The sequence below is a fragment of the Sturnira hondurensis genome, unplaced genomic scaffold (genome assembly GCF_014824575.4).
Source record: "Sturnira hondurensis isolate 20B ecotype Veracruz unplaced genomic scaffold, ASM1482457v3 Scaffold0020237, whole genome shotgun sequence".
NCBI lineage: Eukaryota > Metazoa > Chordata > Mammalia > Chiroptera > Phyllostomidae > Sturnira > Sturnira hondurensis.
In genome coordinates, this window is record NW_028092868.1 from 6,992,968 (window position 1) to 7,005,138 (window position 12,171).

Here is a 12,171-nt window from a genome sequence, read left to right on the forward strand (position 1 = left end):
TTAAGAAGTGAAAGATTTGAAGATGGTTAATAAATTCAACCAAACTGATATGTGTGTAACACTATGCAACAACTGCAGACTGAAACATTGGATGAAACACTGGAATTAATAGAAATTTAAAACTTTTCTTCAAAGATACCACTGAGAGAGAGGACAAGCCCAGAATGGAAGACAGTATTTCATAACACATCTATCTGAAAAATAACATCTTTCCAGAATATATAACAAACTTGCACAAATTACAAAAAAAGGCTAAAAAAGTTTGTGTACGTTAAGTTATGTATCAATAAAAATGTTTTCAAAAATTAGAAGAGGACTTTCAAATCGATGTAGGGCTAGTGTAGAGCATCTGATTTTTTGGTGAGTTTCTATTACAACAACAGTTTTAAATAACTTCTGATGACAACTGGGAACCTAAGTCCCAGCCATTTTTTCAATGAGTATTTTAATATCAGATTCAAAAGCATTGATAAAAAACACAGAATAAAAACGATTCCCAATGTGCTTTGATAACTTAGAACAGCGGTTTTGCACCAGGATGCCACACCACACTGCTGTGCCGAGGGGATTTTTAAAACATGCAATACCTGAGGGGCACTGACCTCTTATCCCTTAGATTGTCAAATAAAAAATGACAGCCAATACAGCAATCATTGTCCAGTGTGAAGGAATGAGAATTATTTCCATTTTTTGGTTACACTGGCAAAGTCTTTTTTGGTTTGCCACAGAATTTTAATAATTAGTTTATGTGTGCAATGAGCTGGAAAAGGCTGACAATCTCTGGTTAGCTCAGAGATAAAGTCACTGTTCTTCAATCAGGCTCTGAAACCAGGGTTATCTGCCCAAACAGATGTTCCACATCATAACATTTCCCAATGATAGAAGAACTTGGAAAAAGAAAACACAGCTTTTTAGAACAAGAGCTTGATATATAATACACACTTGTATACTTTCTGAATGAATGACTTTACCCTCATAAGCACAAAAGGTGAATCAATGTTGGTACAACTCAGCGTAAATTATCATATGTAACTTATCAGGGTAAATGATCATACTCATAAGTTCTGTTAAACCAGAGTCAACCTATATTTAAGTTTTCTGCATTAAGGGGAAGACTGTCAGCTTTAGAATAAAAAAAAATTCACTACTCCAGTTACGCAGTAACTGTGTGATCACCGCAAGTTCATCTCTCTAATCCCAGTTGTTAATCTAACTTCAGTTTATTAATTCACAAAATGGAGAATACTCACCTGGAAGTTCAAGTATTTAAAACATCTTGCACAGGAATATAGTCATGTGATAAATGATATCTCTTGTTATGTATTCAGAAAAGTATTTTTACTTTTTCAAATGAATAAAAAAATTTACTACTTTCCCAGGTTATAATAAAAAAAACTGTGAGGATTAAATAAATTAGTATGCTCAGGCTGTGAAACTGCTATCTGCTATTATAAGGAATAGTAGAACTGGGTAAACTCATAGGCAACCAAGGCTCTATAAACCCACCTTAAGAGTTGTTTAAGACATTTCATCAACTTAATAGTAACCTACCCACAGTTCCCGTTTTCCCCTTCACTTTCAGTTTTAAATGGTATAAAACTTCAGAGCTGAAAGAGGTCTAAATTTAAAATGATCTAACCAACACAACTTCCAACCATATCCCATAGGTAGGTTTGAAGAAACCACCTCATTAACCCCTGGAACTGCATTAAAAAGGGTGTGTGTGGTGCATACACGCACACATGTATCTTCCAGGAGAGGGCCCATGATTTTTTACCATTCTCCAAGGGGTGTGTAACTCTTACCCAATAAACTTAATTTATTTTCCTTGTAGATAAGGAAACAGGTAGATGTCTAAACCTAAAGGGTTAAATGACTTTAGCAAATTAATACTAAGTATGAACTAAAGCTTATTGTCTCTTAATTAATTATTAAATATTTTCCTCACTACTCCAAATTTCCTATGTATATAGTATTGGGAGCATCCCCTGTATGTACAAAAGTTCCCCTTCCTTTATTTATTACATCAAGAAATACATGCTCTATCTCTGACTATACCACAGGGCCTACTTTGTGCTTAGTATATACTTGCCTCCCTAAGCTCAATGTCATGGACTCTCTGCCATACCATCAATGCGAACACACACAAACAGTTCACAGCAACCACAGTTTTCGTGGTTCTATTAATATGTTTGAACAGACACTGAGATGTAAGGCAATGAATTCCTAATTATCAAGTACAACACTCTTAACCTTTAAAGTATTTATGATGATGCCCTGATTTTATTTTATTTAGGTCTAGTGCTTGGCTTCTGACCTAACCACAAAGATGTCAAGGTCTTAGACTGTCAGTCACAAACGCGAGACCCAGAGAAATATGGAGAAAGCCTGTCTTAACAACCCACTCTTGCAAAAACAGCCATTAGAAATACTAAACAGGTGTGACGCTTAACAGCCCAAAAGCCAGTGGAGCCATTTTCTAAGATATCGTTTTGAAAGCAGAGAAAGTGCCAAGAAGATTCTTAAGCAATCTATCTGTGCTCATCCAGAATACAGCTATTTTCAAACTTCCCTACATGCATAACCTAGAACATTCAAAAAAAAAGTATTTCTTGAACCTAAAAGCATCAAAACCTATCGGAAAAAAAATACAGACTCGCAAATTCCACCATCTCCATATTCTCATTCTATTTCTGACTTCCAGGGACATACAAATCCTTAGTAGCTTCAACAAATAACTTACATTTCTCACAACTCTATTCCTTACATTTATTACCTTTGGTAACTTTAACATTCATAATAGTGGCCAATCTGACATAAATACTTACAGATGCCTTAATTTTCATCTCCCATGTTACTAGGATTCCCTGCCCAACCCCCATATTGCTACAGGCAAATCCTGAAACTCATCATTAGAAAACATCAAACATTTCTAGCACTGAAGATATTTTCCTCCCACCTTCCCTTGCTTTATTATACTTTGACAAACTGCTCCTCATGCTCACTGGATCTTCAGATCTATTGATCCCTAAATACCTAATAACTCCACTTCCTGGAACCTTAGGATTCACCTGCCTATTTATTAAAACAGTCCACGATCATTTCATTAACGCCACTAGCAATCAGAATTCTCCCCCACACCCTAAGGCAACATCTATCAGTGGCTTTCCCTTATTTTGAATATTCTTCTCTGAGACGTCTAAGTACCTTCAGAAAAAGTACAAACTCTGCTGACTGCCTCTACTATACAAAATTGGCGCCACCTCACCTGAATTATCCTCTCACAACCACATGTTTATAGATAGCTGACCCCAGCAGAGGAGTTATTCCAAACTTCTCTCTTGTATTAATTTCCTGCTGTTGCTAAACAAATTACGAAAAATGTAGTAGCTCTTATATTTTCTTGTGGGTTCTAGACTAAATTCAGTTTCACTGGGCTAAGGTCAGGATGACTGCAGAGCTGGTTCCTTTTGGATGTTCGGAAGGGGAATCCACTTTCTTGCCGTTCTCAGCTTCTGATGACCACCAGTGTTCCTTGGCTGTAGCCTCCTCCATCTTCAAAATGTATCACTCCCATCTCTGCCTCTGTCTGCACACTGCCTTCTCCTCTGACTCCAATCTCCTGCAACCCCTTGCTAAGAACACTGTGCGAGCCCTTTGGGCCTACTAGAATAACCTAGGACAATCTCATTTCAAGGCCCTTAACGAATCACGTCTGCAAAGTTCCCTTTTAAGGTAACAATCATTAGGTTCCAAAAACCAATCATGGTCATATCTGAAGGATCATTATTTAGTCTACCACATTCCTTGACACCTCACATGCTGTAACCCTAAACTGATGGCCCCACCTTCTACTTGCCTGCGAAGAGTATCACAACAGAGTCTCTTGTCCACAAAGCTGTTGCTACGTTCCATGCCACCTCTCTACCCATCCTCGATGACTTTCCAAATCCTTCAGAAGTACTGACCCTCCTTTCCTGGATTATCTTTCCCCCACGATTTGAATGTACAGTCTCTAACCTTTAACCTGAGATACTACTCTATCCTTGCTATTCACAAAAAAGACCAGAAGTACAAAATCAAGTAAAAACATGAAAATCTTTGAAATTAACCATGATTTTAGGCAGAAAATTCCTCTACTAACCATCCACTAACCTATAGATCACAACAGAAAATGCTTTTCTCTCTCCTTTGACATTAGTTCTAATTGTTCAAAAGTAGCTCAGAGAATACCACCCATAATTTAATTTCATCCTGATGTTGTATGTGTAGTAGGAAAAAATAAACTGATAATCTATCGATTATACCAATAATTAAAGTTACTATATGACCTATAACAAACATTCTCCATAAAATATTTAATCTTTTAAATAATTAAAGGTGAAAATAAAGGTTATACTGAGCAAATCCAAACCAATCTTAAAAGTTCAACATGCTAACTGTTCTTTAAGAACAGAATGAATATAAAACACCCAATCTAAGCAAAGCGGAGATCACAAACTCTATTCCCTCCAGAGTCTAAACAGGTAGCACAAGTCTCAAGCATCAGGAAGAGGTGGAGTGGCAGACACTGGAGGTCACATGTTCCATCTAGAGGCATAAACACTTTTTTTATTTTGAAACACTGAACCTGCCAAACAACGAAGTTATGTGGGGCATATTCTAACCAGTGGCTGCCTCCATGTAACCTGTGAACACATTTCATTTCCAGGAGTTGGTGCATCCCATGGTACCCACGACACTGGGGCTCAGGCATGGCATTTCAGACACAGATACCCCTGCTAAAGAAAGTCAGCTGGCTGAGTAGGTGGTAGGTGGGTAGACAGTGAAGCATCTTCTCTCCTTCTCTGAGCCTGAGACCTAAAATTCCAACAGTTAGATCTAGTATTCACTGGACGAAGAGATCTGTTTTGTCTCTATGAAGGTATAACCAGCCCACCTCAAGTATATGCTGTAGCTAGCAGGCAATGTGACCAAAAATAATGTAGACATCGACTACTTTTTTGATTTTTAGACAACTAAAATCATTTATTTACTTTGACTAAAATACTAGTTACATGGATTCATACACTTACCAAAAATAATTTTATATATTTTATTTCTGCACATTTCAATGTATATAAATTATACCTTAATTTTTAAAAGCCCTCATTTAATTAAGACCAGAAAACCTCAGGAAAAAAGGGCGAATGAAAGAATTCTATTTTGTGAAACATGAAGAGACCTCATCAACTCTTTAATTTCTGAATCTAAAAGAACATATTTTTAATAAGCATTTTGAAAAAGCACAAGCTATTTTGAAATCTATGTATATTAACTTATTTGAGATATGTAGTGCCTAGTTTGCTTAAGGAGTTCTGCTGGGTGTGAGAGACACAGTGTGGTGACAGACCTTGTAAAGTTCAGTGTAGATGGGAAAGAAGGCACTAAACAGTGGCTAATGAATGTGATAAATGCTGCAAAGGAATAGTACTGGGTACGATCAGAGCAACTGTGGCCAGCAGGCAGTACATGTAGCATGGGTCAGGGAAAGCTTACCAGAAATTAAGCTAAGTTCTAGAGGGTAAGGAGGAATAAATCACATAAAGAGAGGAAACATTCTAGAAACATTTCCAGACAGAAGACATGCATGAAGATTCGAAGATGAGAGAGAAGGATCTCTGCCGGGAAGTAACATCACATGCTTTAAAACAGTTACTCTAGAAGCCATACAGAAAAGAGAATTGAGAGGAGCACAATGCTGCAAGACTAGTTATTGTATGAAGAGAAATGAAAGAAATGAAGGTGATCTGATCTTAGGTAGTAGACAGAAAAACAGAAATTGCCAATTATCGAAATATATGATATGGAAAGAGGGAGAAGATATTGACCAGAATAAATCCCATAAACAAATGAAATGAACTGACACTGATTATGAGCTCACTTGGAAATGCCAAGTTTGAAATACCTCTCAGACAATGCAGGAAGCTGTCAACTAGGCAAACGAATATATGAGTCTGAATCTCAGAGAATGAGACTGCAGACATAATTTGGGAATCAACTACACAGAGGCACTAAATGAAGCCATGGTACTTAGTGAGGTATACCAGGAGAAGGAAAACTAGGTCAAAGCCCCAAGAATGCCTCTAGTTAAAAGGCAGAGGAGTGGCTAAGAAGAGAAAGTCAGAAAGGGAGGAGGCACAGTAAGGAAGTGCTTTGTCACAGAAATTAAGGACCCAGCATGTTAGAAAGAAAAGACTGCTTTTGCCTTCAGACGTGGGAATATGGTGATCCCGATAAGGGTAAGACTGAACAGAATAGTTGAGACAGAAGCTTAACTGGAACATACCAAATTGAATGAAAGATGAGAAATGGGAGATAGCAGGTGTCAACATTTCTTATGAGATGTTTAGTAACCCAAGGACCCAAAACAAAATTCAGCAGAATTTCCTTTTGAGGATGTGAGTAGCCCAAACATACTACAGCTGATGAGTAAGACCCAGTATAAAGGCAGAACCTGAGAATACTTTTGGTTTTTGACAAGGTAAAAAGGGATGTAATCCTTACAAGAGGTAGAGTATTGGCTTTTGCCAGAGAAACACTACCCTCCATTAAAACAGGAAGGAAAAAGAAAATCACAAAAGGGGGGAAATACAGGTAAAACTGTAGATTCAGTGGCAAGACACTAACATGGTTTCCACTAGATGCTCTCTCTTTTCCCTGAGAGGCAGAAGGCAAGAGCAGTTTCTAAAAGCAAGGGGACCAGCAGGACAGCTGGAGGTTTGAAGAGAAACAACAACTTCAAAGTGGTGGAATGAGCTGACTAGAGAGAGAGTGAGAATACTGGGCAGTGTAGGGGGCTGACTGAAGGTTTGTGGCAAAGGACAAATAGTGGCACTGACCTACCCTGTGTGGGGTTTCCTCCAACAAAGGCCCAGGAAAGGCTGAAGTTGCTGGGTTTATCCAGGGTGGTAGCACTACCAGATGGGTGTGAGGAAAGGTGGAGGGGCAAGAAATACTAATATTAGTTCAATTTCACTGGGCACATTATAGTTTGGGGCCCTGAAAATACTTTATACGAATGAGTCCTTTAAGCCTCATGGCTACTCTACCTCGTTGGTACCGTATTTCATTTTATAAATGAGGAGGCTGAGGAATGAACTTGACTATGGCCACGTAACAGCTAGCATTTCATGAGACAATAAATAGATAGATAGATAGATAGATAAACAAACAAACTGAAATAAAACAAATTTTAAAAAATAACATAAGCCCTGGCTGGTGTGGTCAGTGGGTTGAGTGCCAGTCTGCTAACTGAAAGGTTGCTGGTTCGATTCCTGGTTGCAGGCCAGGTCCCCAGCTGGGGGTGTGCGAGAGGAAGTTTGATGTTTCTCTCCTTCTCTCTCCCTTCCTCCCTCTCTAAAAATAAATAAATAAAAAAATTTTTAAAAAAAGTAACATGATGTAAGATTGAGTGTATATATAACTTTAAAATACTTGTGTGAGTAGAGCAATGGACCATGAAATTACAAGTGGACTTCTACCTTAGTGTTAGAATATAACGACTCACCAAATCCACAAGTTAAAGAGAACAGCAATAAGCTAACTCATTTCACATTTACACCCAAACACTGTATGTTTTTATATACTATCTCATTTCCCCCAAATGTCAGCACAACATGAATCTTTATTCTGAAAAGGAAAATGAGGCTCAGAAACACTAAACAATTTACTGCACCTTTTACCAAACCCTTGAGAGATAGAGCATCCTTCCTGACCCCCTTGCCACTAGGCCCTGCCAAACCAGGGGTAATACCAGCAGAACGTGTCTGCTCTCACTGAACGTTCGCTCCACACATGACCTTACTATATCAAGTAAAAGAAACTACGAAAACTCTAAGAGGGGTGGAAATGGGAGGGAGGTGGGGAGCACAGGCCGGGGGTGGGCTGGGACGGGAATAAAAGACAGAAAACTGTACCTGAACAATTATAAATTTTTTTTAAAGTTAAAGAAACTAGAAAAACTCTCACCACTACATTACAACTAAGGAAAATAAAATAAAAATTTGAAAAGCAAAAAGTAAAAACTTAGAAGAAAATCATTATTTTCATTCCCCAAATATGGGCACTGGTATAATAAGATGTTATTAGACTTGGTCATTTTGTAGTGACAGAATAATTAAGCAGCTTGATGGGTTTAGTTTCATTCTATAATCATACTGAAGTTAAAAAAATCTGATAGTTTATCATCTTTAAAGTAATTAAACACCTTAGCTCAAGTCACTGTTTTTCAAATTGTTGTAGTGAACAAGGTATCTCTCTTAACTGAAAGAAATAACTGTAATAATAGGTGAAAAATGAAATGTACAAAGGGGACCCTCCCTAAAACCAGAATTATCTTCTGGAGGGTGGGCTCCTTGTAGTACGGGCTTCTCCGGATAGATGAGTGTTCTAGCAACCCATCTCTATCAGTGTACAAGCTGGTGTTGTGAGAGGCTGTGTTCAGCTTCAGTGATTTTGTTTTGAAGACTCTTTCAGTGTGTTTGCCCATTTCATGATGGGTGATTTACAAGTGCACCTGCCCACTCCACATTGAGTGTTCAGCAGTTTCTAACCAAAAACTGCTTGACCCCTGTCCACCCCATCCTCCCTATTCACCGGATCTTGCCCTGAGAGACTTTTTTTATTTCCCTGGATGAAAAAAGTCCTCAAGGCTAAACGTTTTACTGATGCAGAAGAGGTGAAACAAGAAAGGGCAGAAGCACTTAAAAGGCATACAAATCAATGAGTTCAAGAACTGTTTTGAGCAGTGGAAAACCATCTTCATAGGTGTATTGCATGAAATGGAGAGTACTTTGAAGGTGACTGAAGTTTAAACATGTAAGAATACACAATTTTTATAAGTAAATTCTGAGATATTTTTGGTCACCCCTTGTATATCTGAAGGATATGCTGCAAGGATTTACTACTAGGATAAATAGATGGCAGCTATTAGAATACAGTTATTACAAAAATATTTGAATTAATGACATCCCCTTTCACTGAATATATAAGGACATTAGGTTTTAAAAACATGTAATAGAGCCCTGGCTGGCGTAGCCTGGTGGATTGAGCGCAGGCTGTAAACCAAAGGGTCACCAGTTCAATCCCCAGTCGGGGCACATGCTTGGGTTGCGGGCCAGGTCCCCAGCGGGGGCCACGGGAGAGGCAACCACACATTGATGTTTCTGTCTCTCTTTCTCCCTCCCTTCCCCTCTGTCTAAAAATAAAAATAAATAAAACCTTTAAACAACATGTAATAGAATATTCACCTTCCATCTATCATGTAGTCATTTAACCACCCTTACCCTCAAGCGATTAAAAACTTGATTAAAGTTTTTCAGTATTTCCCACTTTGAAGCAAAAATACTACATATTGAGGAAAAAAATAACATCTCATGCTCCAAGTCTCTCATTCCAATCATTAAGTATATGAAACACTAAACCTTTTACTCATAAGCTAAGGTGGCCCCTGCAAGTAAAATATAATAATAATTTTTAAAAAGCACACCTTCCACACTGACATGTACTACTCAACTACATGTAACAAAGAAAACATTTCGAAATATCTGACTTCTTAAAGGAGAAACAAGAAAAAACTCTACTTACCATATACATTAGTATGTCTCTGATCATCACCATAGCTGTTTGATGATCGTTCCAAGCTTGATTTAGCGTTTGAAGAAAGTTGTTATTCAATGAATTAAGTACATCCTCTCGCACCTATTAACAGAAGAGTTCATTACAGTTTGTTTATACACACATGTGCACATGCTCATGTTTACATGCACTTATCTGTTCGATAAAATAATGACGTGGAATCTTCAATTTTAAATTAAAGAATTGTTACAGACCAGTAGAAATATTTTAAGCTATAATATAACCTATGTACAGACAACTAATATATGTGTTTTGTATAGTTCAGGCCCTTCCCTTGACCTCCAAAATCATAAAGCAACCTCCTGGGCATTTATTAACATCACAGTCAGAATAAAGTACTAAACACTCTAAGGAAACACAAGCCTCTATAGAGCCGTCGCCAGGTCATTGCTCCAACTTGACCTTCCCTCTCTCATCTTTGAAGAATGGTGAGACCACTGATTCTGGAGTCAAATTACCTGGGCTCAAATCCCAGCTCCCTGACTAGGTGTGTGACTTTGGGTAAATTATTTAATCCCTATGCTTCATTTCCTTACATGCGAAATAGTGTCCATTGTATAGGACTATTGTAAGGATTGAATTAACACTCCTAACCCACGTAGAACAGTGCCTGGCACTCACTAAACAGTCAGGGAACATTAACTATTAATTTAGTATACACTGTTAACTACAATGGAGCTGCATATAGCAAATGTGCTCTTGACATTTCTTCTGCCTTGATTCACAGCTCACTCCCTCCCTCATTTTTTTCTACTCAAGTTTCACCTCCACAAACAGGTTTCCCCTGACCACCTATTTCAAACAACCACACCTATCTTTACTCCTTGACCCCACAGTTCGTTTCGCTGCACAGCACTCATCACTACTCACTATATTACTAGTTTACTGCTTTCCCCACCAAAATGTAAGTTCCACTGCAGCAGGGATTCTGTCTTTTCCACATGAACCTGCCGCACCCACAACACTGCCTGGCATATGCACGTTAAGAACCTTTAGCTCATCCCCACCCTCTAATGCCTGATCCACTTCCAACGTGGTAAGCTCTTTCAGGACACCTGCCTTTGCACATTAGGCAACCCCCCCGCCCCCCGCCCCCGCCCCTCTGAAATGCCTTTCTAATGCAATCCTGGTAAGACTACACAGATTTCCAGAATTTCTTTACAAAATCCACAAGCATACTTCCACTTTCTTCAGTAAGAGGTTATTGACCCCTTCTTCCTGCTATGCTGTTAGTCCAGCTGAAAGTATTTAACTAGAGAACAGAATCTAGACTCTGGTTCTAGCTTTATCGTGAAGAAGTAGTGCATTTGTCCTCTAAGCTCCTGTGACTCTTTGGGACTATACTGCCAATCTCTGAGAATCATTCAAATCCAACTAATCTTCCATGGAATGGTATAGCTCAGTTCTCAGTAACTCCAGCCTTACCAGACATCTGTATCTCCAAATAGCCTTTACCATAGATAATCTGCAGTAGTAAATATTTTTCAGGTTGGGGAGAATCTGAAGTCATGATGTTTTTTTTGAAAAACAAATTAATACATGAATTGAAATATATAAATATCTATAAATCTGAATTCTGAATACATGAAATAAAATGTCACTGTGCATTATAACTAGTGTAAACAAGTGGTTGGAAGTGCCAAACACTGAAAGAAAATACACGTAACACACTATTCTCAACACATGGGAGAGTAAGTTCAAATTGAGAAAACTAACTAATTTATTTTTTTACATATTAGAGGATATGAGGTCTTCAAAAGATATCAGAGATGGGGACAATACATCTCTTCTAAAACCACTAACCTATACTTAATCTTTTGTTCACAACTCTATTTTGTCTTACACACAGATGTATTTTGAAGCATCTGAACTTCAAAATACATCTCCCAGAAATTCTCTCAGAAGTATGTTGACTATATCGAAAGTGATAAACATCCAAGTTGGTTAATTTACAGTACTGTATTTAACAAATACTATTATGCAAAGTGGAAAAAATACTATCTATTTAAACCGATTACTTCTACCATTTGTCAGATCCAAATTCCCAAGACAGCTAAGAATGCAAGTTGAAAATGTAGCTATTTACAAAATTCTTCACCAAACTTCATATTCTTTCACTGAACCACTAAATTTTGAGCATCAATTAAATTAAAATCATGACAATACTAGAGATACTCTACTACATAACAAAAATGATATATTCCAAACACGAGAATATTTTGCAATTAATTATTTTAAGGACTTAAGTAAACCTCTGTATACTCCTTTGTTGTAAAAATTAAGTTAGGTATTACTTATAATAAAGTTACTCTGATTTTGGAAAACAAAAATGTGCTTGGTGTATTTATTTGAATGATTGAAAAAGTGATAAAATATAGTATGCTTTTCAAAAGAATATTCTTTAAAGTAAAATATATCAACAAGTGTTTACGTAATATTTATACCTTTCAACAAAATAATGTGACCAACTAGCACAAGCTGTCATAAACAAAG

General features: G+C 37.6%; 1 protein-coding gene across 2 annotated transcripts in view; it reads right to left on the reverse strand.

The window, feature by feature from the left end:
- CUL3 (cullin 3) overlaps window positions 1-12,171 on the reverse strand; it is a 90,863-nt gene that overhangs the window by 41,342 nt on the left and 37,350 nt on the right. For both annotated transcript variants that reach the window (XM_037029374.1, XM_037029376.1), the window contains one exon: window positions 9,628-9,741. In XM_037029374.1, coding sequence (XP_036885269.1) covers window positions 9,628-9,741 — 114 coding nt within the window. The remainder of the gene's footprint in view (window positions 1-9,627; window positions 9,742-12,171) is intronic.